Here is a 26,650-nt window from a genome sequence, read left to right as displayed (position 1 = left end):
TTCCCCAACAGCTTTTTGAGGGAGTGGTTTTGATTCTGAAACAGCAAAAATCCTGCAGGATGCAAAGATGTGATGGCCCTCTTCAGGTCTCGGGGCAGCCATGCATCCCACCAGCCCAGACAGGCAGAGATCTTCATAGAGATCTTTGTGCTCATCCTCTGTTTTCAAAAGTTAGTTGCACCAGTGGAGTGGTACCAGGATGTTGGGCAACACTCATCCCCAGACACCAGATGCCATGTTCACAGTAGGACAAGCATGGCCATTGGTACAGTGAGCCCCTCATCTCCTTTCTGGGCTTGCAAAGCATCACCCAAGCCAAGCAATGTCACTTTTGCAGTAGCAGCATCCCTGATTCTCACTCCAGAGCTGGGAAGGAGCTCTCTGAAGCCCAGTTGGTATGAAGTGGTACTCTGTAATCTTTAGCAAAGACAGGGGGGTACGGGAGGGATGTAAATATGTTTGTGTTAAAGCGAGAGTGGTGGCGTATCGGTTTCCAGCTCATGGTAAGGGGTTGTTCTGTGAGGGACCTTCTGAATGATGGAAGAGTTTGCTTGTTCTTTCAGAAATAAAAAAACGAAAACCAAACCCAACAAAAAGCTACCTGTCAGATCTTGCTGCGATCCTTTAATTAATATACCCAGACTTGCTGTTAAGGTCAGGCACAAACAGGTTTATTAGCTAGGCCTGAAATTTGATCAACTATTCAAAGTTAATTAAACTCCCTCTGACTTCTCTGTTCAGCTGTTGCAGAAGGACTGGGTCCTAAACTGCTCTAAATCAGTTTAACTCCATGGGCTTTATGCAGCTGCAGGTCTGGCCCACATAAATGATTTTTCCAGAAAATTACTGCCACCAAGAAACGCAAAAGTAAGGAGGAAAAACAAAACCAAAAAGGCAAGCAGAAGGTTCGAGCTGTGTTGATTGATTCAGGAAGAACAGTCAGTGAAGAAACCCTCTCAGTTTCAGCTCTAATCTGGAAATCTATGCTTGCCACTTTTGCAAAGGTTAATGAGCTATGCTTGTTAAGTTGAAAGGGCTAGCTGTAAAGATGGTGCAGTATCCATCCATACCAGCTATGATACAGAATTTGTGGTTTTGAGTGTATGTTGGCCTAAGCTTAGTTATCTGCTTCCTGCTGCGTTTAGAGTGAGTTTGGATGCTAACATTGCACACCCACTGTGCACAGGGATCTCCCTGAAAACCTGAAAAAACCCACTGGCCTGAAACCCCCCACTTGATGGGGTCCAGTTCCCTGCCTTGTACTCCTCTGTCCCCACGTGTGGCAGAAATAAGGGGTTGCCTGAAAACTCCCAAGACTGCCTGTCAGCAGGGTCAGGGAGACCTGAGGCTGCTCTGGCCCTGTTGGCTTCAGGCTGTGTCCCAACAGAGACAGCACTGCAAGCCCATCTGCAGGAGCCATTTCAGCCCTGCCTAGGTTTGGTTTTTCCCTTGACATCAAATCTCTGTGGTGAGCCTTGGCACCCTTATACGTGTGCTCAGCTGGGTTTTCTTGATGTTCTTGCCCTTTTAGGATGTCCCCAAACCCTGTGGGGTTTAAGGGAGGCATGTTCAGTGCAGGAGACTTCACAGAGCCAAAGGCAGCCTGTGGGGGTGGGGGTTGCTGGCTCTCTAGTTCCTGGGAGTTGGAAGCAGCTGGTGGCAGAACTTGTGCAAGGTCTGTAAAACTGACATGGGGAAGCATAGAGTGTTTTCACCCAACATGTGGAGCATTTCCGTGAAAACATGCCCATGTGGTGGAAAAGCATGAGGAGTTGTCCTCCCTGCAGGGGCTTGTGGAGGAGCTTGGGCGGCTTCAGGCAGGATTGGGAAAGATCTGCTTTCTTGTTTTGTTTTTTTCGAGGGTGTATATGACTCACTTGGAGGCCGTGCACTTCTGAAGGGCTTCCACATTTCTCACATCTCTGTCATCCCACACAGTATACAAATACAGCCTCATCCGTGTGGGCTTTTTGGTTTCAGCGACTTTCCCAGGGCTACCCAAGAGCTGAATCCCAGCTCTCTCGATGTACGATTTAGCAGCTGATGGTGCGGGCATTGCTTGGCAGCGGCAGGGTGGTTGCTGCTGTCAGGCTGCATTGCCATCTGCTGGGGGCACACAGCCCCTTTCTGAGGCCACCGCCACCCACCCTTTGGCAAGGGGTGTCCCCAGGCCAGCTCTCCTGGCAGGGGCAAGCCTAGCTGGGCTCCAGCATGTTTCCTCAGGTGCTTATTTTGGGCAGATCTGCTGCCTCCTGCTCTGTTGGATTTTGTCTTCAGACACTTCGTAATGTTGAGTTGTAACTCTTGGGGTTTAGATTTCCTGGTCTGGGTACTGGCCTTCAGTTCAGGTTTCTTTCCCAGGTGCAGCTAAAGGGACGCAGGGGACACTTTGGCCAAAGGCCTCAGCTGTTCTGGGCAGGGAGATGTGAGGAACCTGTGTTGTTCTTTCCAATATAAAAAAATAATTTAAAACATAAAATAGAATCCCTTGCAACAAATCAACTGTATGTGCTGGGACCTTGCTGGCCTGGAGCAGGACTTGTGGCCTCACTGGGACCAGCCACATTCCCTTGGGTGTTACTATCAGAAAACCCCACTCACATTTGGCCAAGGTATTACACTGTGGTGGAAACACATGAACAAAATAAAAGAGGGGAAGGGGAAAAGGTGAGATAGTGGTACAGAGGGATGGAAGTCAGATGAGATGCTGGAGAGAAGCAAAGTCTGGCTGGCTAATTTGTGTAAATGAAACCCTTCGCCAGCAGCTTTGTGCCCCTCATGGCTGCTTCTCCCACAGCTGCTTTTGTGGTATTGCAGGTGGGACCATGCAACCTTAATTCTCCACCTTGCCCAGCTCCATGCCTGTCAGATGGGAACAAAGCCTTCTGTCCCCAGACAGGGACAGAGCTGGGGTTTGTGGAGGCCAAGTTGCTCTTCTGTGCTTCTTCCTTATCAACACAAGGAGGGTGTCTGACACGCTGAAGCCAGCAGCCTACTCTGAAGTGGTCTCAATGTGAAACCAGTGTGCATTAAACGACTGCAGTGGTAGTTTGTAAACTGATTTATCAGATGAGCTGTGTGTCTGACTGCTAATGCTGTCGGGGCTGACCACCGCTCAGGGGAGGGTGGATTTGCTTGCAACATAGTATTAGCCACGGATTTAGCATGGGTGCTGATCACAGTTTGTGGGTTGAAAAGTTAATATGCAGGAATGGGAAACGAAGTAAGCTGGGCAGACGCAGCAATAACGTATTTGTCCTCTTGCGCTGTCCCTATGTCACCTCTTTCATAGGTGAGGCTGCTGTCAGCTCTTGAGAGCTGAAACCACAACAGCTTCTTGGGGGAGATGCACACCTATAGATGGTGTTTGGTTAACAGTATTTGTGACATTTTTCATCTTACTGATCACACTGGTACCACAGGAGGTGAACACAAACCGAGCCAGATGGCAATGCATTCAAAATATGTTTTTACTTATTTCTTGGGAGTATAAGGCACTTGATTTTTTAAAACAACACTGCCATGGACAAACATAACCATCATCAAGAACTAAGTGTTAAGCATCTACACTTCTGATAAAGTCCCTCTCAGGTAGCTTGTTGAAGCAGGAGCAGTTGTGTGTTTTCAGGCTTCGTCTTGCTCCTGCACCCTCCGCTTGGCATAAAGATGCGTGGAAAAGGGCAGCACCACACCACTGTACAATAAAGGAAGGGCAACCAGAGAAACTCTGCGCTATGCTTCTTTCCCATCCCAATGGCTGGACCCCCTCCCTGAAGAGCTTTACCACAAACCTTAATAGAAAGGAAAATTGTAGAAAACCAGGCTGTATAGGACCTCAAGCAACCTAATTTATGCTCATGCTGGAGGGCACATACCATTCCTGATAGGCTGGTCTTAAAGCCTCTGGTGCTAGACAGTCACAGGCTCCCGGAGGCAGCCTGTACCTCCTTCCACTGGGGAGGAGGTGCTTTTTTGGGAGGATCCACATCCTCTTTCTGGTGGCCAGTGGTGCACACAGGTGTATTCTGGTGCAATTAAGACTAACCTGCAGGGCTGTGGTCTCCAATGGAAGCCACAGCAGGGAGGATGTGGCCTTGGACAGAGACAGCACTGCAAAAGGATGTCCTGGGAGAAAAGCATAGCCTGCAAGGGAAAGCACAGGACTGGCCTTGACAGATTGGAGACAGGGAAAAATGTGTGAAATACTCTTTAACACTCAGGGTGGGTAGGAGGCCAATGAGCCTCCAGGAGCCACCAGAGTAGCTGTTGTGGCATACCTTGATCTCTTCAGACATGAATCCTGGTCACAAAGTGGGGGATAAAAATAACCCAAAGCTTGTTCATTTCAGCATTTTTAATAAACAGTGCTTCACTCAGCAGTTGTACACCAGGCCCTGAGGATCCCCTAATCAGTGTACAAACCCTGGGATGTGATGCTGCCATGACACCAGGCTGCATGAACCATCTCCTTTACAGAAGCAGTGCCTGGGAGAAACCCAGGCTGAGAGCAGTGTCCCTACACTGCCATCACACCAGCCAAGCTGGCAGGTAACTTAGAGCAGGTCTCATACTACAGGATCCCACCTCCAAACTGTTTGATTAGCCAAATCCTGCTCTCAAGGCTGTTTCTCCTTTCCAGTCACCTCCGTTTGTTGTTTAGGCCCCGTGAATGATAGGGGTTGACCACTGCTGAGTCTGCATGAGCTTGAGGCTTCTGACAGGGATGCTCAGCCCAAAGCAGATGAGCTTCTCTGTGCTTCAGGCTGTCTTCTGATGAACTTCCAGAAACATGTGATGGCAGCAGGAGGCTGAGCTTTCAGGAAACAGGCAGCCTTCCAGGAATGGTTTCTACTCTTTGCTGGAGCAGCCCATCCAGGAAGTTCTGGAGGGTCTGCCTATGCTGCTGGGACTAGGCTGCCTTGTGTTCAGGCACATGTGAGCTAGCTGTGTTAGCGTGCCAGGTTTGGTCCTCCTCCTTCACTATCGCTGGTGCAGGAGTGTGCTGGCTTGGAGGTTGGCCGCACTGCCCTGCAGCTGCTCGCCTGCTCTTAGGTGGCCTGAGGCACTCGGCAGCTGGGCCCTTAAAAAATTAAAACCCACACCTACTCTTGTGCAGGCTGAGGAGCTGCCCTCAAACAGCACAAAGCGGTACAGCTGCATCAGTAACTCTCACTGTGCTCAGTGTTTTGCTCATGCTCAGTGCCAAGAAAGTGGTTTACAGGGTCAGGTCCCTAATTGCTGCAAATTAGTGTAGCATCAGCCAAGGACGGAAAAGCAGATTTACCCCTTGCAAGTATCTGGTCTGCTTGACAGGTCAAAGCTATTTAACCTAGGGCAGATTTTCCAGTTGGGTAGATGTGTGGTCGCATATCAAAATACAACAAGCAGTAACAAGGCAAACAAGTGACTCAAATTATCCAGGTTCAGGAAAGCTTATAAAACAAAGCATGTAAACAACATCTATACAGGTAATAGGTTAAACACTGACAGAACTCAGTAGAATACACTTCTTTTCCCATGCTGCTGCTGGTGGGCCTGGCACCACCTAACACCTATAATATTCATACACAATTTTAAATAAAGACTGCAAAATAAACTTTCAAAGCTAAATAGAAGAGACCACACCAACAAGCATGCTTAGCTCGCTTTTAGATTGGAGTTTTCCATTAGATGATCAATGGACTTTTGCAAAGTTTAGCATAAGATGGCAAATAAGCACAAAAGCTAGTGGATTATTTGTCTGTCACTGGAAAAAATGCACAAAAGAGCTATATATAGCTGTTGCCGTTAAAGCAGACAGGTGGAAAATTCAGGACAAGGTTTTGGCCTGTCAGTTCCAGCTGTGCCACTTGCAATCTGACATTAAAAAAACTTATATAAAGACTCCACAGTCCATCACATTCACTTCATCTGGAGCAGCCCAGCTACTGAACTGCCTACTCCCTGGGTGTTCAGAAAGAAAACACTTAAAAACAACTTGCTGGGCAATAGTCTCAGTTTTTCATCTTTTGTTTTCTGAAGGCAACTAAATTCCTGCAATTACTTGTCAGAACAAAACAACCAAACCAAAACAAAAAACCCCAAAAAATTAAATGGCCAAAGTTACATTTAATAGAAAACTTTCTCCCAGGAAACGGGATACACAAAATAGCAAAACTCTATAGCCAACAAAATACTGTACATTTTCTCCCTGCTCCCACCTGCAGCCCTGCATTTTTAAGAGACACCAGCAAAACCTGCATTCTGTCTTTTAAATTGAAACAATACAATGAGATGACCAGAGAACTTAGCATGCCCTCAGGAGGATGGATTTACATTCAGTTAGGTGAACAACGATGAGTTTGCAAGAAGGAGAAAGCAGCTTTGAACTGCTTTTCTAAGTGTGGAAGGATTCAGGCAGGAAATTGCCAAGCTCAGATTTAGAGTTCAAATGCGGGGAACTTGGCCTTGGTTGGCACCAGCAGGTCAGCAAGAAAGTAAATCGTTCCAGCCATTCCTGAGGATAAGAAAATACAATGTGCTTCAGAGAGATTCTCTTTGGGCACCCATTTTATCAATGATCCAGGGGGTGAATAGTCATGAAGAGAGAAGAAAAGTAAACATTTTCAGAAAGACCTAAATAATTTCCAAGGTCTGAACCCACGTTTCCCAAGCAACTTAGGTACTTCAGTGGGGAAAGCATTTTGAAGTTAATCAAACCTTGAAAAGCACCTGGAAAAACACAATGGGTTGTCCCCCCTACAGCTCCCTCCCTTCTGCTTTACCTGTCCAGAGGTTTAACAATCTGAATATCTTTGCAAAACTCTGGACCCTGTGACATTGTTGTCTCAGGTCCTCACTGAGTAACTGTTCTTGTTCCTTGGCCTGCAGCAAAACTAGGGAGATTTACATTAGCTGAGGAACAGGCTCTTTCAGCAATACCTGCTGATGGCAGATTTTGGGGGAGCCGTTAGCAGGAGCCACAAAATGCCACAGGAGCCAACAAGCCCTACAAAAGCAGCCCCATTTGTTCCTCACTCACCTTTGGAACGGAACTGGAAAGCCCATGAAGGACTTTAATCCTTAAAAATGCACAGAAAAGAAACTGCCTGAGAAGCCAGGCTACAAATTACCATAAGGTAGACTTTGGCCTGTACCCATTAAAGAATTCCCCTTGAGAGCTGTGTGCAGAATCTGTGTGGGAGGCCCAAGGAGGACAAGATGCTCCAGCTAAGACATTAGCCTGTGCTACAAGAAGACTGCTTCTGGGAAAGGATAGAAACAATTCATACAATTTCCTTCCCATCCTCTAGACTGAGTTTTGCAAAGACTTCAGTGGAGTGTGTATTTGGTTTTCTTTGGTGCTGGACTGGCTCAGATCCAGGAGCAAAATACAAGCCTAGAGATGGAGGTTACCTTCAAAGAGAGAGAATGGCGTGTCTGGAGTGCGGCACCCATGTTGGCCATAGCTTAAACACCACTCTGCAAACTGAGAAAAGAGGAACAAAAAGTGTTCAAATTTTGTTAAAGACAGATCTTAAAAAAAATACCACCCTCATCCTCACATTATCCCTTGCAGAGCAAGGCTTCTGCAGGATATTCCATCTGTACAGGCTGTCAGACAGTGACTGCACTGCTGAAGGACTATTCCGGTGGAGCTGGTCAGATCTAGCTGCATCTCTGCCACACTAGAAATTGGGTTGCAAAGGCAAAGGCGGTGATGTAAAAGGCAGAAGTGAATACTCCACTCTCCCATCCTCACAGAGGCTCTTACCTTGCAGGCCCTGTACAGGTATTTCATGTTCTGAGTGAGGTTGTACAGTGCTAGGAAGCCGTAAGCATTGCCAGCTGTCCCATGGCACAGCCCGTAGCCTTTCTTCAGTAACCCATACTGCCAGATCACCTCTGCACACTGCAGGGCATCATTTAGGTACTGCTGTTCCCCAAAGACCTGTAGAGACAAGAAATATTTCCTCTTGCTGAGATGATTTCCTCCACACAAAAAGCATCCCTGTGTGAGTAGGGAGGCTTGGGTTAATTAGTTTCTCTCCTACCGAAGTCTTAATGCTGTGACTTTGCTGTCTACTTTAAAGGAGGATGATTTTGATATGATGAATGGGGCTGTATGACCATTACTTCACACAACTAGTTGTCACCATCAGTCACCTGCAACAGGACACCCCACACAGCTGATGGGTATTTTCAGAAAGAATTTTTTTAAAAGACTAATTTCCGTATCAGTGGTCCCTGTGGGGTGATTCCATTGTAACAAGCCATCCTACTCTCAGGCAGGGAGGGTCTCAATAGTCTTCTCCATGATGAAGTTCCACATTTACGGGTCCCCAAAGAGTTTTTGCAAGATTTCTGGTACCTTGTAGGCCTGGACAAGCATGTAGATAACACCTGGTGCCCCATGGCACCAGTGGACGAGTAGGTCTCTGGTGTCATTGATGCATGGAGGGTAATTGCCAGATGGGAACTTGAGCTGGCAGACGTAGTCCACGCTGGATTTGACTGTGTTGTGCAGTTTTACTTGGCTCATTCCAAGGCCAGGCTAAGAGACAGAAAGTGTTAAATCAGGGAGAATTACCATTCTGTCTGTCCATAAGAGGCCCAAGATTTGCCTGAAAGACAGAAACAACTATGGCCATTTACGCTCTCGCTCCTTGTAAATGAAGTAACTTCTGTGGTCCAGGCTTTCACACATCACAAATACCCACTTGGTCCCAGGCTGCTCTGCCCTTTGGCAGGGACCTACTTCCAGTCGTACCCTTGCATCCCCAGAAACAAAGACTGTCCTTAGCGTGTCAGCTGGCCCTCTAAGCAAGAGAGCTTGCTGCTCCTTTTCCTGAAGATGCATAGGAATAGTTTCAGGTACCCAGAGCTGGGGTAGAGAGATAAACTGTCTAAAATCAATATTAAGGATGAATACCAGGAATGATTCCTAGCACCTAGAGCATCTCAGCTCTGAGCTGCTGGGCCAGCCCAGCTGGCGGGCTGTGAGGCTGCATTTTCACAGATGTTTCTGGGTAACTGCAAGCGGGTGGCTTCACCGCTGACCTCAGATGGAAGCAAGGGAGTAGCTTCAGTGTCCTCTTCCAATGACACTGCCCCACATGAAATCTGTGCAGTTCTAATTTCCCACAGCAGAGTGCAATAAGCACTCTCATCTAAGGATCACACTATTCCCAGGTTGATAGGGTGAAAATTAAAAATCAATACTTGTGCTGTAAAACCATTAAAGTCCAATGTCCTCCTCTCCATATTTCCCTTGTTTGCTTCCCTCAAGGCTCTTTGTGCATCATGCTTGGCTGATCCAGGCTCCTTGTACTTCATACAGCAGAGAAGCATGAAGCTCATGCAGTATTTTAGGGGAGTCTTACACTTAAAATTATTTAAAACATCAGCCTGGGAACAAGCTCAGGGACTCAGTGCAAATTTGGGCTCAGAGCGCACTGCTGTCTCCCCTGCTCCCAACTAGCCGTTATGTGCTGCTGGGGAATAATCACCTTGCATCCTCTTCTTGCCAAATCTCCTTCTGCTTAAAAACCACCAACCACTCCTTCCTCTCTGAGTTGCATAAGGGGGTTGTATTCACAGGAACTCCGCTTATCCTGTGTATGGGCTTGAACTTTGAGGGTCCTGAAGGAAAGCTCAAATACTTGAAAACTGGTGGCTGCTTTTCCACCTGCTGTGAGAGCTAGGTGTAGTAAAAGATATCACCTATTTCTATGAACATTGCTATGTTAAAATAATTTGCGTTACTCAGTGGGTGCCCTTAATGCTTTGAAAATGCAATGTTATTAAGAGCTTAAGCACTGTAAATTTAGGCACAAAGTGACTGACATAGGGGAATTATCACCCTCATTTCAGAGCCAGGGAAGGGAATATTCCCAGAGCTCCAGTGAGTTGTGCAAAATTGTGAGAAAGACAGCATCAAAGCAAAGGGGCACTGCAGCTCCCAGCCTCTTGTCTTGCCCTGCCTGCTTCAGGCACTACAGAACTCAGCTGCTTTATCAAAATAAAAAGTCCCACCTCTTTCACATTTAGATATAAGCCCTGATTTGGAAACAAAGGCATTTCCCATATTCCTACTATGAATGATCTCTTTCACCACGCTTTTCTTACAGAGATTCTCACTCTGTAACAATCTGAGATTGCTTCAAGTAACCACCTCAAAAAATGCAGGAAGTCCACACATACCAACAAATGGGAATACTTTGTAAGCAATTAACACAAGAGGGGGAACCTCAGACTCAGCTGACCTACAGGCCTCCATTATGTGAAACTGCTGGTATAATGCAGGTCACATTTCTCTACAGATCTCCATGGAGGTGGGAAATTCAATCTCCAGAGACTTGGGGAAAACCTTTAGAAATGGGGATGTATCATCAGACACAGGACTAAGTCTACCACACAAGCGATCTTACCCAGCTTGACATCACCAAGCACCAACTCAAATGCTCCTCCTTGTTCAAAGAAATGTGAAACAGCTGCTAAAGGCCCTTCCCCTCCAGTGCCTCTTACCTGCATGAGATAGTAGTAAATCCCAGCCAAACCATGGGCTGCTCCTACATAGTACTCCTGGTACCACTCATACATCAGTGGGCTTTTTGCTGTAAAGTTCCTCCTTTTGGCCAAGCTCTCTCCTGAGGCTACAACTGCTTCACAGACCTGTGGATGGGAACAGATGTGGGTGAGGGAAATGCTGCTGTCTTGGACACAGCACAGTGAGTATCCTGACACAGAACAAAAAAGCTGGTTTTCTGCCCAAGCAGAGGGAAGAGTGTGGGTGAGGGAGTGAAATGCCAATTTAGTACTGCCTATGGATTTAAATGGGTGGTGGGGTGTGGTGCTTTGTCCCTTTGGAAGAAGAGCAGCAGGGGTACCATGATGTGGTTTCTCCCTTGTTGCCAGAGCTCTCTACATCTACCATTGATTTGTATCTGCCCAAAGATGAGCTACATGGGAAGAGACAGCTAACAAATCAGCAGAAGCCACAGTACCTGCTGAATGTGACTTTGAGGGATCTTGTCCTCTCCGAAGTGCTTGTTCACAAATATTAGTGCATAGAGATAGCCCATGCGCCCATACAACAGTTCATCTGGCACTCGTGGATCAAGCTTGTGTAGATGGAGCAAACTACAAAGAAAAATTCACATGGGGGAGATTAGAGGACACTCAGCCATGTAGCCAAGCAGAGAGACTGGAGCTCAAAAACATGGTTTGTTCCTTCATGCTGCCCGTGCCCTGGGAGATGTCAGGCCAGTTTCTGGGTCTCAGCCTTCCAGCTATGCAAGCTGCAGAATCCCTCCTTCCCCTCTGCTTTTTGTTTGGCTTATTCCTTTAGTCTGCTCAGCTCTTGACAATGCGGTTGTACTATGTGCTTGTTTTTGAGAGCACTAGCTCTGGGAAACCTACTTGTGGGGAAACCTGGGGTATGGGAAATGGTCAGCATAAAGTTGCTGACTGCTCAGGAAAGGCTGCCCACCATTACTTCTCTGTGATGCTGTTGGCAAGGCAGACCCTCTGCCAAAAATGACTATTTTCAAACTAAATTGGTATCTGTTTAATTTGGCTGCTCAAGGAATGCTAGAAAGGCAAACTGGTGCTGATGGTATGTGGAAAAATCTCACCCTTTAAGCTCAGAAGTCATGACAGAAAAGCCCCTTTCTCTCCATGCCTGCAAGTGGCCAGGGCTACACTGTCAGTCAAGAGGTGCCTCCATGAGCTAAAATCCTAAGTAAGAGGTGGGGAGAAGAGGCTGGAAATGTTGTTTAACATCAAGCCGCTGTGGCACATTTAAGAAATCTTCTCTAGGGATAGCTGAGCAGTAGTGAGGACAGCTCAGCAGAGTGTGAGTGCTGTGGGCTGTCTGTGGTGCAACCCCACACTGAGGACAGCTTGGCTGGCACCAGGCTTTAGCCCACAAGTGCAGAGTAAGAGGTCTGCTGGAGTCAGATATTTTCTTTGCCATTTTTCTTATTATCGTGTTGCAAAGTTGATGATATTCCTGTAGTACTGACAGAGACTGACAGCTCCTCACACTGGTGCTTTGTAGCGCAATTCACTCTTGATGCAATTTTTCCTTTGTTTTGCCTCTCATCACACTTCCAACAAGGCTGGACGTCCTTCCCTGTCAGAGCAGCAGGCAGGGATGTGACTGGTTTTGGTTTTATTTTTTTGTTCACCCCTGAGACAGCAATCTGAAAAATGCCATCACTTTTAAAATACCAGCATAAGTGGCTTCAAGGCTGTTTCCTCAGCTGCTTCCTGCTGTGGCTGCAACAGGGAGAGGGTTAAGAAACCAGCCAGGAGAGCTGTGTGTGTGCAGGGCTTCCCTGTCACAGCAGTGTGAGGAGCAGAAAAGGTGCCTTGGCAGCCTTTGCTCCTGGGCAGAACAATGTGTTGCAAAAGAAAGAAGCAACCAAATGTCCAGAGTACCCTCGGAGCAGAGAGAGGATGGTGGGCTGTGACTCCCCATGGCAGAAAACTTTCCCTTGGCACTGCACTAAAAGTGAGCAGGGATACTGAAGGCAAAAGGAGAAAGCAGTGTCTCAAGGTGGATTAGCCCTGTCTCCTCATGTGCCACTTGAGATGTGCATTGCTCCATGGGGGAGATCTGTCGCAGATTAAACCCAAGTGACAGACTTACATCCAAGACTACGAGTAAGCATGCGTCCCTCTCTCAGCTGTGTGGGCTGAAAGGAAAGCCCTGCTGCATCCTCATGTCCCCTGTCCCCAGGGCCAAGGAAGCCAGACGAAAAGGAGGGTTTCCAAGGAGGAAACGGACTCTTTTTCCAGATGGACTCTGCCCAGCAGCAGGCTGGCCAAAAGAGATGCTGGCTGGTGATGTTGTTCAGCTCAGATGTCAGGGAAATGTCAGGTGCAATAGAAAGAATGGATGGGAGGATAAACAGTAATACCCACAGTAGGGATTTTCTGAGGTCTGGATGTGAAATCTTCTTTTCGTGGGGAAATCTGGAGCAGCTGGAGCTACTATTCTTGCTCCTTATGCATTACCGCATCTACCTCTAGCTGCTTTCCCAGCCAGGATCATCAGGGGAGGAAGCCTGCCAGCAGTTTCTGTTGTTTTGAAATGTGGGGCAGGGCTGCATGGCATGCATGCAGCAAGAGATGCCTGGGATGCTGCTGGACTGATTGCATGCAGAATGCATTTCTTGGGCACGAGGGGGTAAATCAAGGTCCCTGAAAGGAAGAACCACTCCTGCTCACATATCGGCCTATTACCTCAACTGTCAAAAATCAGCAGTTTCTGGATAGAGGGAAAGCAAGGCAGCTGTAGAGCAAGATGGGATTTTTCTACGCCACTGGCTCTAAAAGCAAACCTTTGACCTTCTGAATTGGTGGGAGATGGCAGGGAAAAGAGGACTCCTAGAACACAGCTTAGATTTTCACAGGCTCTTGGAAAATGGGCTGCCCTGAAATGTTAGTCTCTCCAGAGCATAAAAGCACATTTGTTGGTCATGAGCTCATTTAGGCAAGAGCAAGGAGCTAAAAAGCAAGCTTTGGTCTCTTCTACCGCAGGTAAAACCTGGCTGGTGGATTGTCTCCTCAGGCTCTGTAAAGATGAGGTGCTTTAAAAGACAGAGAACAAAATGGACAAGAGGGCCTCCCTCTCCACAGCTGTAATAGAAGTGCACTTCCTATGCACTTGCACTGCATAACTTAGAAACTGTTTTGTAACTAAACAGCATACTCAAAATCCATTTAAGAGTTTTGATTAAGGGAGCTATTTCTCAAAGAAATAATATCTTTTTAAAGGTAGCATGGCCAGGCTAACTACTCTGGGAATTGGTGGCAGAGTAAGGACAGTGTAACCGTTCATTCCAGAAAGCCACATTTTTCTTTTTTCCTCCTCTCAGATATATGAAGAAACCAATTCCCAAGGCTCTGCCTTTCTTATGCCATTAGATGGCACTGCCGAATTAATCATGAGTTTCCATTCTGCCACAAAACTGTAGGCAGAACAGGAGGGATACGGGGAGGGGAGAGCTACAGCAAGAAAACGTGAATTAGGGATTTTTCACAACTTAGGGCTTATGCATTGACCACAACTGGCCAGTACTGTTTAACAGATTAGTTCCCTTTTTGTTAGCAAATATATTAATCATAGTGAGATTCACCACTGACCAGTATTAAGCAAAACCTAAACCACAGATTATTTCAAGAATAAAGAAGAGTTCTGTCCTCAGACTGACCGTATCCACAAAACCCAGAAGCTATTCTTAGTTAAGAGAGTGGGAACTTGGTGTCCAAACCATACAGGCACCTCTGATTCCCACCCACGGCTTTTTAAATTAATATTGTGCATCACTTGCTGATGGCTGTTTAAGGGCATTCAGCGTTGTTCTGAAGTGTCAGGGGTTTTGTCTTAGTTTTTGCTGACCACGCGTAAATGGAAACTCTTTACAGGGCTGTTTCTCACCTTCTCAAAACTGATCTCCCTTAAGCAAGAAAAGCTTGCAACTGCATCTCCTTAACTTTTTTCCTTCCTTTGGCACATGCTGATCTGACTGTAGGACTGCTTGTTTGTCCTTTTCTTGTCTTAAGTACCCAACAAAAATACATTTGAAAACAGTTGAGGAAAGGCAGGAAATAGAAATAAATGAATCATAACCAGCTGCATTCAGCAGTTGAAAGGGATGCTGTCAATCTCAGGTTTAAGTCAAAGTCAACTAACAAATAGCAAGTGGAAGTGAGTGACAAAATTACTCTAATAATCCTACCACATTTCTCCTTTTCATCAAAATGCCTGTAAAGCTAAATTTAAAGGTTCTGAAAAAATACCAAACCTCACCTTCTGGGTTTTTTAAATTTTGGCATTTTTTTTCTTCTGTGTTTACTGGAATTATTTTTAAGATAGCAATACCAGCTGAACAATATCCTTGCTCCCAGACTGCAGGCTGCCAGGCAAGCATGTTTGTCCTTAAGCCAGCTCTTTCCCTAGGGCAGAACAAATTTGCGCTGCCTTGCTAACTTACTGGATTATCTCTCAAGTAAGACTGCAACAAAATGTATTCAGGCTTGGTGGAGAGTGCCTGGTACAAGCCCAGACCAGCTCTATTAGCAAGTGGAACGTTAGGTCAAAGATGTAACCAAGTGTTTTTTACCGAGTGAGGCAGTCTTCTGACTGCTTCTGGTTCTGCAGTTTGTGGTAGACAACAGCAGCCACTGCCAGGGGCCCAGCATCTCCACACAAGAAAGTGATGGATCGTCTTGTCAGACAGCTCAGGCTTTTCTTCACATACTCATGGGCCACCTGAAGGTAGGCTGGGTCTCCATATACATCATACAGGTGCAAATACAGCAAAGCAATGCCTGCAAAAGGAACATAAAGGTTGTACCCACCTGAAAAGTTTACCCTTCCCACTATGTGCCCTGCCTGTTTTAATGAATGTAAAAGCCTGGCCCTCAGCCTTGTCTAGGGCATAAGCCTTCTAGACAGGCTTCTCAGGTACATCCAGGGGCATAACCCATAGCTGCAGCAGCCACAGCTGCTTTTCCTGCTTTGTGACCTCCTTGTACCTGATGCTGTGCACAACTGGACTGCAGGTCAAGACAAACAGCAGTGTCTGACCCAGGAGGTCCTGGAGGACTGCAGAGCTTTTGATACACAGGTTACATACAATTTTAATAGTGAGAAGCGAAAGATGAGACCTAGACAAACCAACCTAAAATCTATCAACTGTACCTGGGACTGTTGCTAAACAGTAGAGGAAAAAAAAAAAAATCATCTTTGGGCAAGATGGTACTTGTGGCAGAGCAGTGTGGAGTTGTTACCCTATCTCAATTATTTTTTCCCATGCCAGGAGGTAAAGGCCTGTGTCACTTAGCTTGGACTGGATTTTAAAAAAAGTGACACGTCATCAGCACTGAGAAGCAGCACCCTTGAGACATCCTGCTTGTCTCTCTCTTTTTTTTTTTTTTTTTTTCCCCCTTCAAGGACCAGCAAGATTATTACAGCTCCCTGGACATCATCTCCTGCTGCTGAGCAGGTCCCAAGCCCTACACCAAGGACTGGTGTGTCCTAGAAAAGAAAGGGGCTGCCTCACTCTGCAGCACATGATTCATGAGATCAGCTGTTGTCTGAAACATAAACAGCTACCTGGAATGCTGGAAAAGGCTGCATGGTCCTCCCTGAAGGTTTTCAATGGGCTAGCCAGCTACAGAAACAACTCTGCTACTGAGAAATCACATCAATTGCTGTCCTTTGCCTCTGTCTGCCCTGTCTTCATCCAGCTCTTGAAGCTTTTAGTAGGTAACCGAGGAGTCCTCAGTATGTCTGTGTCTGAAAGGTCTGCCACATTTGGACCATCATTCTGATCTGGAAGGCATCCTCAAACATGCACTGGAGAAAGCTACTGGCCTACATCACTTTGAGAGAAGCTTATTTCTTCCCTTACCAGTAACCATTTCTAAGAAGACTCAGGTCCTGTGTTTAAACCTAAATTAATAAAGCCAATCTCTGCAGATTTTGATGTGGTAAGGTGAAGGGGGGCAAGCATGCTGCAAAATTGCTTTCCGTGGTACTGAGGACAATTTTAAATTTAGATCATTTTCTCATTTTGCACGGGTAATCTCCAAAGCTTCGTGCTACAGACAATTCAATTCCACATGTATATTAAGGGCAAATTTCCATTTCCTCCTGAAGCTAATAACCTTGTCCTCTCTCTAAGCAGTTCAGTGTTAGTATTTCCAGGGAGAGCTCAGATGTACGGTGCCATCACTCACCTCTATAAGGATGTGGATATGAAGCCGTTCTTTAAAGGGGAACACTCCTCTTCTAGATAGCAAATGTCAAGTGACTCTCCTTGATTTAGCACCTAGTACAGCTAGACTTTAACAGGTGTGTTGGGTTTACATGGTAAGGTTTTAGTAGTGGGGGGGTTACAGGGGTGGCTTCTGTGAGAAGCTGCTAGAAGCTTCCCCTATGTCCGACAGAGCCAATGCCAGCCAGCTCAAAGATGGACTCACCGCTGGCGAAGGCTGAGCCCATCAGTGACAGTGGTAGCACCTCTGGGATAACATATTTAAGAGGGGAAAAAAAGTTGCTGCAGCACAGAAACTGCAGCCGGAGAGAGGAGTGAGAACATGTAACAGAAACAACCCTGCAGACACCAAGGTCAGTGAGGAAGGAGGCGGAAGAGGAGCTCCAGGCGCCAGAGCAGAGATTCCCCTGCAGCCCGTGGGGAAGACCATGGTGAGGCAGGCTGTCCCCCTGCAGCCCAGGGAGGTCCATGGTGGAGCAGATATTCACCTGCAGCCCGTGGAGGACCCCGTGCCAGAGCAGGCAGATGCCTGAAGGAGGCTGTGACCCCATGGGAAGCCCATGCTGGAGCAGGTTCCTGGCAGGACCTGTGGCCCCATGGCCAAAGGAGCCCACAGAGCAGGTTTTCTGGCAGGACTTGTGACCCTGCAGGGGACCCATGTTGGACCAGTGTGCTCCTGAAGGACTGCACACCATGGAAGGGACCCACGCTACAGCAGTTCATGAAGGACTGCAGCCCATGGGAAGGACCCATGTTGGAGAAGTTTGTGGAGGACTGTCTCCCATGGGAGGGACCCCACGCTGGAGCAGGGGAAGAGTGTGAGGAGTCCTCCCCCTGAGGAGGAAGGAGTGGCAGAGACAATGTGTGATGAACTGACCGCAACCCCCATTCCCCATCCCCCTGTGCCGCTGGGGGCGGGGGGTAGGTAGAGAATTTGGGAGTGAAGCTGTGCCTGGGAAGAAGGGAGGGGTGGGTGGAAGGTGTTTTAAGATTTGGTTTTATTTCTTATTACCCTACTCTGGTTTGATTGGCAATAAATTAAGTTAATTTTCCCTAGGTCGAGTCTGTTTTGCCCGTGATGGTAATTGGTTGAGTGATCTCTCCCTGTCCTTATCTCGACCCATGAGCTTTTTGTTATATTTTCTCTCCCCTGTCCAGTTGAGGAGGGGGGGTGATAGAGCGGCTTTGGTGGGCACCTGGCACCCAGCCAGGGTCAACCCACCACAACAGGCCTGATAGCTGTCTGAGCACAACTTGCACTCTTGACTTACCTGCTTTAATGTACAACTTTTTGCTTTGTAAGTAGTTTCTACTCCCACTGCCATCATACCACCCTAATTACGTACATAACTACCATGCTAAGACCACTGCTAGGATTGAATTCTTAGAAAGCAAATGCCTCACCATTGTTTTCCTCCGACTTCTTTGCCTCTCCTCTCTTAAAACATTTCTTGCCCCCTTTCCTCCCAGGCCCAAGCATCTTCGGAAAAGACTCCAAAAAACCATTGACCTATACTAAATGATGGAAGGCGTGAGTTGCTTCCCCAAATAATTCATTTTTCCTTTTTCTTTAAAACCCAAAGGCCTTACAAACTGAATCTAAAGCCAATTTTCTCAACTCACTCCTCAAGGAATTCATACTCTCAAGCTGATCAGAAGGGTACAATGCAGTGCTGCCTTCAGCACGCTGCTTGCTCTGTTGCTATCTGAGAGCCCAAAGGTAGGGAAGGCCAGCAGAGAGGGGCAGGCCCATGCATAAAGAGGCAATGTTTACAGATGTATGTAGAGGGATACAAAATACAGTCACCTGAGTGGGGAATATTCTATATTGACCTGAGTGCCAAGATGTAGGCAGCACATTTCAGAGGCATTGCAGTTTGGAGACAAGAGAGTTTCCACCTAATGAACTTGGCTCAGCTAGGCAGTGTTGCTCTGCAGAAGCTACTCCACAGGTCTGCCTCACTCCCTCTCCAATAATATCTTCCTCACCCCAACTGACCAGGTAGGGTTTGCCAACTGACTGGGTGTTTGTTTGGCATGCTTTAAGTGCTATACAAACATGGCATCATCAGTCAAATGGGGCTAGGTAAGCAGTGGGTCTGCTCCATTTCTGTGTGCCCTGGAGGTCTGTGTTCAGTGTCCCAGTTGGAAATGTGACATATTTTTGTGACCTCTGAGACTCCTGGTTGTTTCTAGCAGAACTGCCATGCAGTGGCTGCCTGTGGCCTGCTACTGCCAAAGATGTACGGGCTTTGTTCTGTTTATTGGTTGCTATTTGACCTCCTTCTCTGTAGTTTCTCCAGACTTCAAAGTTTTTTGCTCCTTGCAGTGTAACACCTGCTGCATAGCCACATGTGATGAAGAATGCATCAGACATCACTTGATGGTGCAGGACTGTAGTGAACACACGTGCTACTGACAGGATATCCTTTAGCAGGGCTCTGATGACCAAAACTGCCATCTCTAATGTGCGAGAAGCCAAAACACTGGAGTGTTAATGCCTGAGATGCTTGCTTGCTGCAGGGAGGCAAAAATCAATTCTGCGTGTCTCTCACAAAGCCTGTTTATTTAACACCTTCAGTAGGACAGTAAACAACATCTCCCTTCTCTTGCCATCCTGTATAAACACTATTGTAGATGCAGAGGGGTGCTTTGCATTAGAGATTTCTTTTGAGCAGGGCAGAGAAAGAGACTTAAATGTATGTAGTAGAAATGGAATTCTTTGCACCAGCTGCACCAATTGGCTAGAGCTGACGGCCCTGACTTTAGCAACCATTGCTTTCAACAGAGCTTACATCACTGGATATACCAGAAAAGTTCTTGCTCGAGAGCTAAAGCACTGCAGTAGGCTGAAAGAATATCTCATCCATACGACCATTCTGTTGATCAAGGAGAAGTAAAGCTGTGCCTCAACTTCCCTGCGAGTTTAGGCTTGTTCTTTATATTGGATTGCACTACCATTGCAAACAGTTCTGCTGGTGGGAGAACAGCAGTAGTGAGACAAAGCTTCTCCTTCATGCTGAACAGAGTGGATGAAAGTGAGAGGAAGCACTGCTCAGTGTCAGCTCCACTGCAGTCCCCTTGCTGACAGCACCAGCAGGGATGCCCATTAGATTGTTCTGAACATGCCTCCTTGTCCACCAGGAGCTGAGCTGCAATGTGGTCCTTTCACAAAGGACATCAGGTTGCCGCAAGCGATTCTTCACCTAATTTGGACCAGTTCCAAACCTGCCATCTACAATAATAAAGAGCTCAGAGATCTCACGTTGACCTGGAGAAGTAAGTCAGCCAGCACACTCAAAGCAGGATGTCAAACACAGAGGGAAGAAGCAGAAACCTATATCTGCACATAGTGATGAAGCCTGGTTGTTTCTAGTGAGAAACCTCATGTCATTTTAAGGAGTCAGACATGTAGTAAAAGTTACAGAGGGGGTGCCATAGCTTTACTGCCCAGCTCAAAGGATAATAAGCATCTTTTCTGGTGCAGATGCATGGGATGTTATCTTGTAGTCATAAATGCATGCCAAAGCCATGCTGAATGGGGCAGTGAGACATCTTCTCTGGAGGGCTGTATCACCCCATCTTCAGAACTGTCTGCAGAGCCACAGGTGCATTTTACTACAGCTTGCAGCTTCCCTTCCTAGTGCATTATGGGGCATTTCTCAGGACACCTCAGCTTCTCCAGCCTTACTTTTTACAAGAGAAGCTTTCCCCCTCAAAAAAAAAAAAAAAAAACAAAACCAAACCCAAACAAAAAACCGAGCCCAGCCCAAACCAAAACTACCCATTACCCCATCACAGAATCCTACAACAGGTTAGGTTAGAAGGGATCCGTGGAGGTGATCTGATCCAACCCTCTAAAAGTAAGCCCAACTTCAAATTTACATCCCATTGCTCTGAGCCTTGTCCAGTCAAATACTGACTATCTCCAAGAACAGAGATTTCACAAAAACTATCCACCAAGCGCTTGGCAGGAATGTGGTTTATGTGGGTGACACAAGGCATTCTATTCTCTCTCATCAAATGCAGTCTCACTGCCTCTTATTCTGTAGGGATTATCCAAGGATTTCTGTTTTTCTGAACCAAACTTTCTTAAGGAGATGCAAGTTCTCTGGGTTCTCAGGTTAAAAACTAAGATATTGCACTAAAGTGAATGAAAGGTGTTTTTCCAGAAGCTTTCTTGAACTGGTACGGTCAGAGTTTCTACCCATTCTTAAATGGCTTTCCTTTCATCTGGTGTGTCTTTTGAAGTGTCGTTTCAAAAGGCAACTCAGCCCTGCTCCTCATCTCTACTTGCCAACAGGCCAGCCAAAAGCTGTGGGTGGGGCAGGCCAGTTGGACTCATCGGTCTGTTTCAGAGGCCCTCGAGCTCTGAAAGCCATGACTATGACATTGCTAGAGAAGGGAATTCTCACATGGGAAACAAATTCCAAAGGCACTGCCATAATGTGGAGGAAGGGGAATCTCTCCCTTATATACCATTTCAGGTGGCAGATCACCTCATCATCTTGGAAGGACACAACAGTCGAGCAGGCACTGGACTCGGGAGCTTCCTAGCTTCTGCAGTCAGCTAAGAGGTGACAGGAGTGAAGTCAGTCTCCTTCCATTCCCTTTCCATCGTCTATGCTCCCAGTCGAGGTAGTCTTTGGAGCAAGGCCTCGTGTACTATGAGAAATACCAACACACATGTACATATTCTTCAGCATCCTCGTGCTAATCTATTTGAAAATGGATGAGGCAGTTGTACTTCTGCCAGGATTTGAACTGCTTCTGATTCAGAATTAGCTTACGGCAGTTTACCTTCCCTCAGTCAACACTTTGATACCAGCAAAACAGATTAAGACCACAAAAGCTCTTACAGCAGTCTAGCTAAACTGATCAAAAGACAAAACAGAACACAACAGCCAAGTCTGGTCTATACCCAGGCACGTACCAGGTGTTGCCTACGGGGCCCTAATCTCTATGGGGAACTGCATGAAACTGTAACAAGCCGATTCAAATGTGTTTTGAGGGCATTCAGCTGTACGCTGGATAATCGTGATCCAAAGTGTTTTCACTGCCTCTGAGCTGAAAATACAGGTCCTTCCCTCCCTCTGCTCCAACTCCACATGCCAAGAAGCTGTGGCTTCCCTGGCACAAACGCAGGCCAGGGGAACAGGGCTCTGTCAAGTGTGTTGGGAAAGAAACAGGCACCAAAGTAAAATGCCAGCATATGTTGTGTATGGATGTAATGTAGTACACTCAAGTATGTTACATTTCACGCTGAGTTTGCGCTCAGAGAGCCACATTTCAAATCTCTCTTATTAGCGGCCACAGGAGTGCGGGTTGATTTCAGACTGCTGGGCAATGATTTACATGAGAAGATACTCAACAAGCCTTTTCTACATAAGCAATTACAGGGAAAAGCTGCTGTCTTGGCCCAATTAATTTTGTCTCTGGAAACCAGCACTGAATAAATTAATATAGCTAGGATTAGAAAAGAAGGGAGGGTGACAAAGATACAGTGTAATATCTGCAAACTTCACTTCCCTGGGTGTGACCTGCAGGAAATCTGTCCATGTTTTTTTTTCTAATCCTATTAGCCAACGTGAGAAGGTTGTGTGCCCAATGAGGAATAATCCCTGGGAGGAAAAGAGAAGAATCCCTCCTGAGAAACTCCCTTCCAAATAAAAAAAAGCTGAAATGCTACCAGAACTCTCAACCCGTGTTTCACAACTGCAGTCACTTTCCAACATGAAGCTCCTTAATGCCACCCTAAGGAAAGGGAACATGGTCTCTGGGGAAAGGTGTTTACCTTCTCACAGACTTTTGGAATACTCCTAACATCAGCTAATTGTCCCCCTGCTTTATCTCCTGAATTATTTTGGCCAGAGGTAGACTCTACCATCATGCTAAATAGCACCCTCATGACTGGAGACCATCTTTAAGTATGGAGTGCTTTTCATCTGAGGGGACCTCAGAGCAGGGTGACACAGACTGGAAGACTGAACCTGTCTCCCAAGGTGAAATCAGCCAGCACTGAACAAAAATGCATAAATTCACAAGCAACAGCAGCAGAGTGCTGCCAGTCAGCAACTGATGAAATTAATGTTCTCCCATGCAGGAATTTAATACTGGCATCTTAGTATTTCTTATGAACTGCTCTAGAGTGCTCTCAGTGCCGGTCTACCTTACTAAAATTTTCAAGCAGGCATTTCTGGTATTGCTGTCATCAGACTGCGATGTTAGTTTAGCACCAACACAATGAACATCATTCTCCCAAGCAAACTGTTGGCATTGAGTTCCACAGCATCCAAGCACAAGCCAGCCACACCCAGATTACAATGCAGAAAGTTGCCATTTAGGATGGCAGTGTATTGCCAAAAAAAAAAAAAAAAAAAAAAGCAGCAGCAAAAAATCTTGCAGCAAGCATGAGATTAATTGCAACTACCCCAGGGTCCCTCCCTACAGCCTGGCACAGTGCAGAAGGCAGGAAAGCTGACAAAGCACACAGCAGTAGCCAAGGATGAGACGGCAGAGAAAGGTGAGTCCTCCTGGCTCCAGTGGGTAGGAATAGGGAGGGGAAGGCAGGGCGTGCTCCCAGGGAAGGAAAACCAGGTTGAAAATGCAGAACAGGAGAAAGACAAGCTCCTGGAAGCTTTGCACACAAGAGTTAGTGTGAGGAAGGCTTCCATCCTTCCTTATACTCACATTTGCATTTCTGCTCCTTCCAGCAGGTACTGGAGCAGAACTAGCCCTGGCTAAGTGGAGGGGCACTACCTGGGGAACAGGAATGGAGCAACCTGCCAATCAGACAATGTCATAAGATAAAATTCAACCCAAACAGAAAAGATGGACATTATCTTAGGCTGTAAGCTCACCACTGCCATATTGCAAGGACTCCTCGCAGGTACATGACCCACCAGGCGCATCTGCTTACTTCATGGAGCACTGGTTTACTGTTGCCATCCCCACTGTGGCCAGATTTGGAGGCAGTCCCTTTGGAGGCTCCCCTGTTTGCTCTCAAGCAGGTGCTGGCCTTCTCTGTTGCATAAGTTTGGCACTATTAACCAACAGAAGACCCAATCCTGCCCTGCAACGCTACGGTCTTCCCTCTGCAGCTTGAAACCTGCTCCAAAAATGAGGAGTGCTGAGAAAGACAGCCCCTTGTTTTAATGGATTAAAAGATGGATTAAAAAATGAATTAAAACATGCAGAAGCAGCAATGTTCTTGCCACCGATGTACCGTGATTGTTCAAACAGACAGAAAACCTCACGGTCTGCCTTGGCCTGACCTAGAAGTCCGCTCCAGAGAGCTCCTGCTCCATCCCATCCGATCGGCCACCCTACCTGCCCAGCCAGTGTACGTGGTGCAGTCCTGCGGGTCGGCAGACTTGAGGCCCCTCTCCATCTGTTGAAGCAGCTCCCTGATTTTGTTATTTAGCCGCTGCGTGAATTCAGGGGTCAGCTGCGGAGGGGAAAAAAAAACCCAAAACACTAAACTTGAAGGAAAGATCAGCAGGCAGAGGGGTTCTTGGTAAGCTGGAGGTACCCAGAGGGAGCACAACCAGGAAACCGAGTGTTTTTTAACCTGAGAGGTCTCTGCTAGAAACCTTTGGGTACCTCAGGACCAGGCTGGGCTCCTGGCTGCTGAGCTTGGCTTCGCGGCCGGGGCGGGAGAGGGGCCTTCCCGCGCTGAAGCGCGGCGGCCGTCCCCGGGAAGGCCCCGCTCCCGCCCCGGCCGCCTCAGTCCGCTCCCACTCACCCTCCCGGCGGCATCAAAATAGCCGGTGGCCAAAGACTTGTCGTAGTCCGCGTAGGGGTTAGGAAGAGCCCGCTGCGCCATCATGGTGCCGCCGTCCCCGCTTCGCTCGGCTGCGATCCGCCCCCGCTCCGCCCCGGAAGGGAGCGGGTGTCGGTGTGAGTCGCTCCGCCGCTTCTCTTTCCTTCGCCTCGCCGCTCTGGGGCGCCGGCTCGGATCGTGCTGTGCGGCTTCAGGGGCTCTGTGGGGTCTAGGGAGCCCTGTGGGGAGTTAAAGGCCCCTTGCAGCTGGCTCCGTGGGGTTTAGAGGCTCTTTTCGGCTGGTGCTGTGGGGTTGAGGGAGCAATTCAGGATTTAGGGGCCCCTTGCATCTGGCCCTGTAGGGTTTAGGGGCCTTTTTTTTTTTTTTTTTTTTTTTGCTGACCCCATGGGAGTCTTATGGGGTTTAGGGGCCCAATGCAGCTGACTCTCTAGGGTTTAGGGGCTTTTTTTTTTCCCCCTGATCCTGTGGTATTTAGAGGGTCCTGTTGGGTTTAGGGGCCCACTGCAGCTGGCTCTGTGGGGTTTAGGAGCCCTGTAGGGTTGAGGTCCCCTGGCATCTGACCGTGTGGGCTTTAGGGAGCCCTGTGGGGTTTAGGGCCCATGGCAGCTGGCTCCGTGGAGTTTAGGGGCACTGTGGGGTTTAGGGATCCCATGTGGCTGGCTCTGTGGGGTTTAAGAGCCCTGTGCAGTTTGGTTCAGCTGGCCCTATGGGATTTGAAGGCCCCGTGGGGTGTGGGGCCCCTTGCAGCTGGCCCTGGGGATTTTGAGGTCTTGTGGGGATGGGCACCATGCAGTTGGCCCTGTGGGGCTGGTGGCCCTGTGCGTGTGGTGTCCAGCTGGTGCAGGTGGTGGCAGAGGGTCAGTCCAAAGAGCACGTGTTGATTCCTGCTCCCCTCCAGCAACTGTAGTTGCTCACTCTGGTTGGGGCCAGGCCTGGATGGGGGACAGGGGCTCTTCCTCGCTGTCCTCTGCTGAGCTGCTGCATCTCACCCGTGCTGGCTGAGCCACGTCTTCCTCATGAATGTAGGGTAGGTCCCTATGACTCATAGGTCTGAGCAGTGCTTTTCATCCCAAATGCCATGTAGCTGTGATGCCCTGGGGTTCTCGCTGCAGTCGTCCTGTGGTGGTGTGCCCCTGGGCAGCCAGCGATGTACAGCATACCTTTGGCTATGGGGCAGCATTCATTGGGCTAAGTTGTCCTTGTGTGCTGTATTTCTGAATCCAGACCTTGCTGCCTTTTTGCCTGGTGTAACACTGTGCCCGGCTCCCCTTTTCCTGCACCTGTAGGCCTGAGATGGGTTGTGACATCCCTGCTTGGGGTCTGGCTCACTGAAGTGCACGACGGGCAGCTTTGGAGCTCCCCAGCACTTCTAGCTCTGTGTGTCTCTCAGGGAAGTGGAAATGAATGTGGCTGAGCTTGAAGCTCTTGGTGGCTTGTAGAAGTCTAAGTGCAGTGGCACTGCCCCTTGTAGGAGCTGAATCCATCTGAGTGGGTTTAGGGGAAACAGCTGCTCTAAGAATTTACCTTTTGGTGGTGATTGAGAACACCCATGGGAATACATTAGGCCTCTGCATTCATGCTTGGGACAATTGTATTATATAAAAGAGTCTGGTTTTCTGTCCGTGTGTCCATTCTTTATTACAATCTGTAAAATCACAGCTCAAAGAAAAGAAAAAAAAATTATTGCAGGAGATGGTGAGAAACAAGCAGAAAAGAGGGAATCCCAATTATGTTCACTTTCAGTTCCTTTTTCAGTTAGCTGTTCCTTGCTTAGTGAATTTCAATCATGTCAACATTACCTTGCATTCAAGGCAGAGAGATGGACTGTGCAGCTTTAGTATTCAGAGAGGCAGCTCTAGCATCAGCAAAAATAACATGGGGTCTTCTGCTTCTGGCCAAATTCACAGCCCTATATTATGGTCTTCCCTTCAATATGCAGGGCAAAACAATATTCACTGCCCTCCTTCCCCCAGGCACAGTTCACTATTAACTTCCAGCATAAGGCACAACATTTCAGTTTCAGAGTGTTTATTTTGTCTTTGATTCCTCCCATATTTTTTTTTCCCCCCAGATCACTTAAAGACAAAGATGCTTC

General features: G+C 47.5%; 1 protein-coding gene across 1 annotated transcript; it reads right to left on the bottom strand.

Moving 5' to 3' along the window:
- Window positions 1–4,339: 4,339 nt before the first annotated feature.
- LANCL1 (LanC like 1) lies at window positions 4,340–24,655 on the bottom strand. Its single transcript, XM_030017919.2, has 9 exons — window positions 24,517–24,655; window positions 24,102–24,219; window positions 15,114–15,321; window positions 10,986–11,121; window positions 10,507–10,653; window positions 8,351–8,533; window positions 7,754–7,930; window positions 7,396–7,468; window positions 4,340–6,496 (listed from the first exon to the last, which is right to left on the bottom strand). The coding sequence occupies exons 1-9, from the start codon at window positions 24,598–24,600 to the stop codon at window positions 6,420–6,422; spliced, it is 1,203 nt and encodes a 400-aa protein (XP_029873779.1). The 5' UTR covers window positions 24,601–24,655; the 3' UTR covers window positions 4,340–6,419.
- Between the last annotated feature and the right edge of the window lie 1,995 nt (window positions 24,656–26,650).

The sequence above is a fragment of the Aquila chrysaetos genome, chromosome 6 (assembly GCF_900496995.4).
Source record: "Aquila chrysaetos chrysaetos chromosome 6, bAquChr1.4, whole genome shotgun sequence".
Taxonomy (NCBI): Eukaryota; Metazoa; Chordata; class Aves; order Accipitriformes; family Accipitridae; genus Aquila; species Aquila chrysaetos.
The sequence above is the reverse complement of the archived record's forward strand: the minus strand, read 5'-3'. Positions and strand labels throughout refer to the sequence as shown.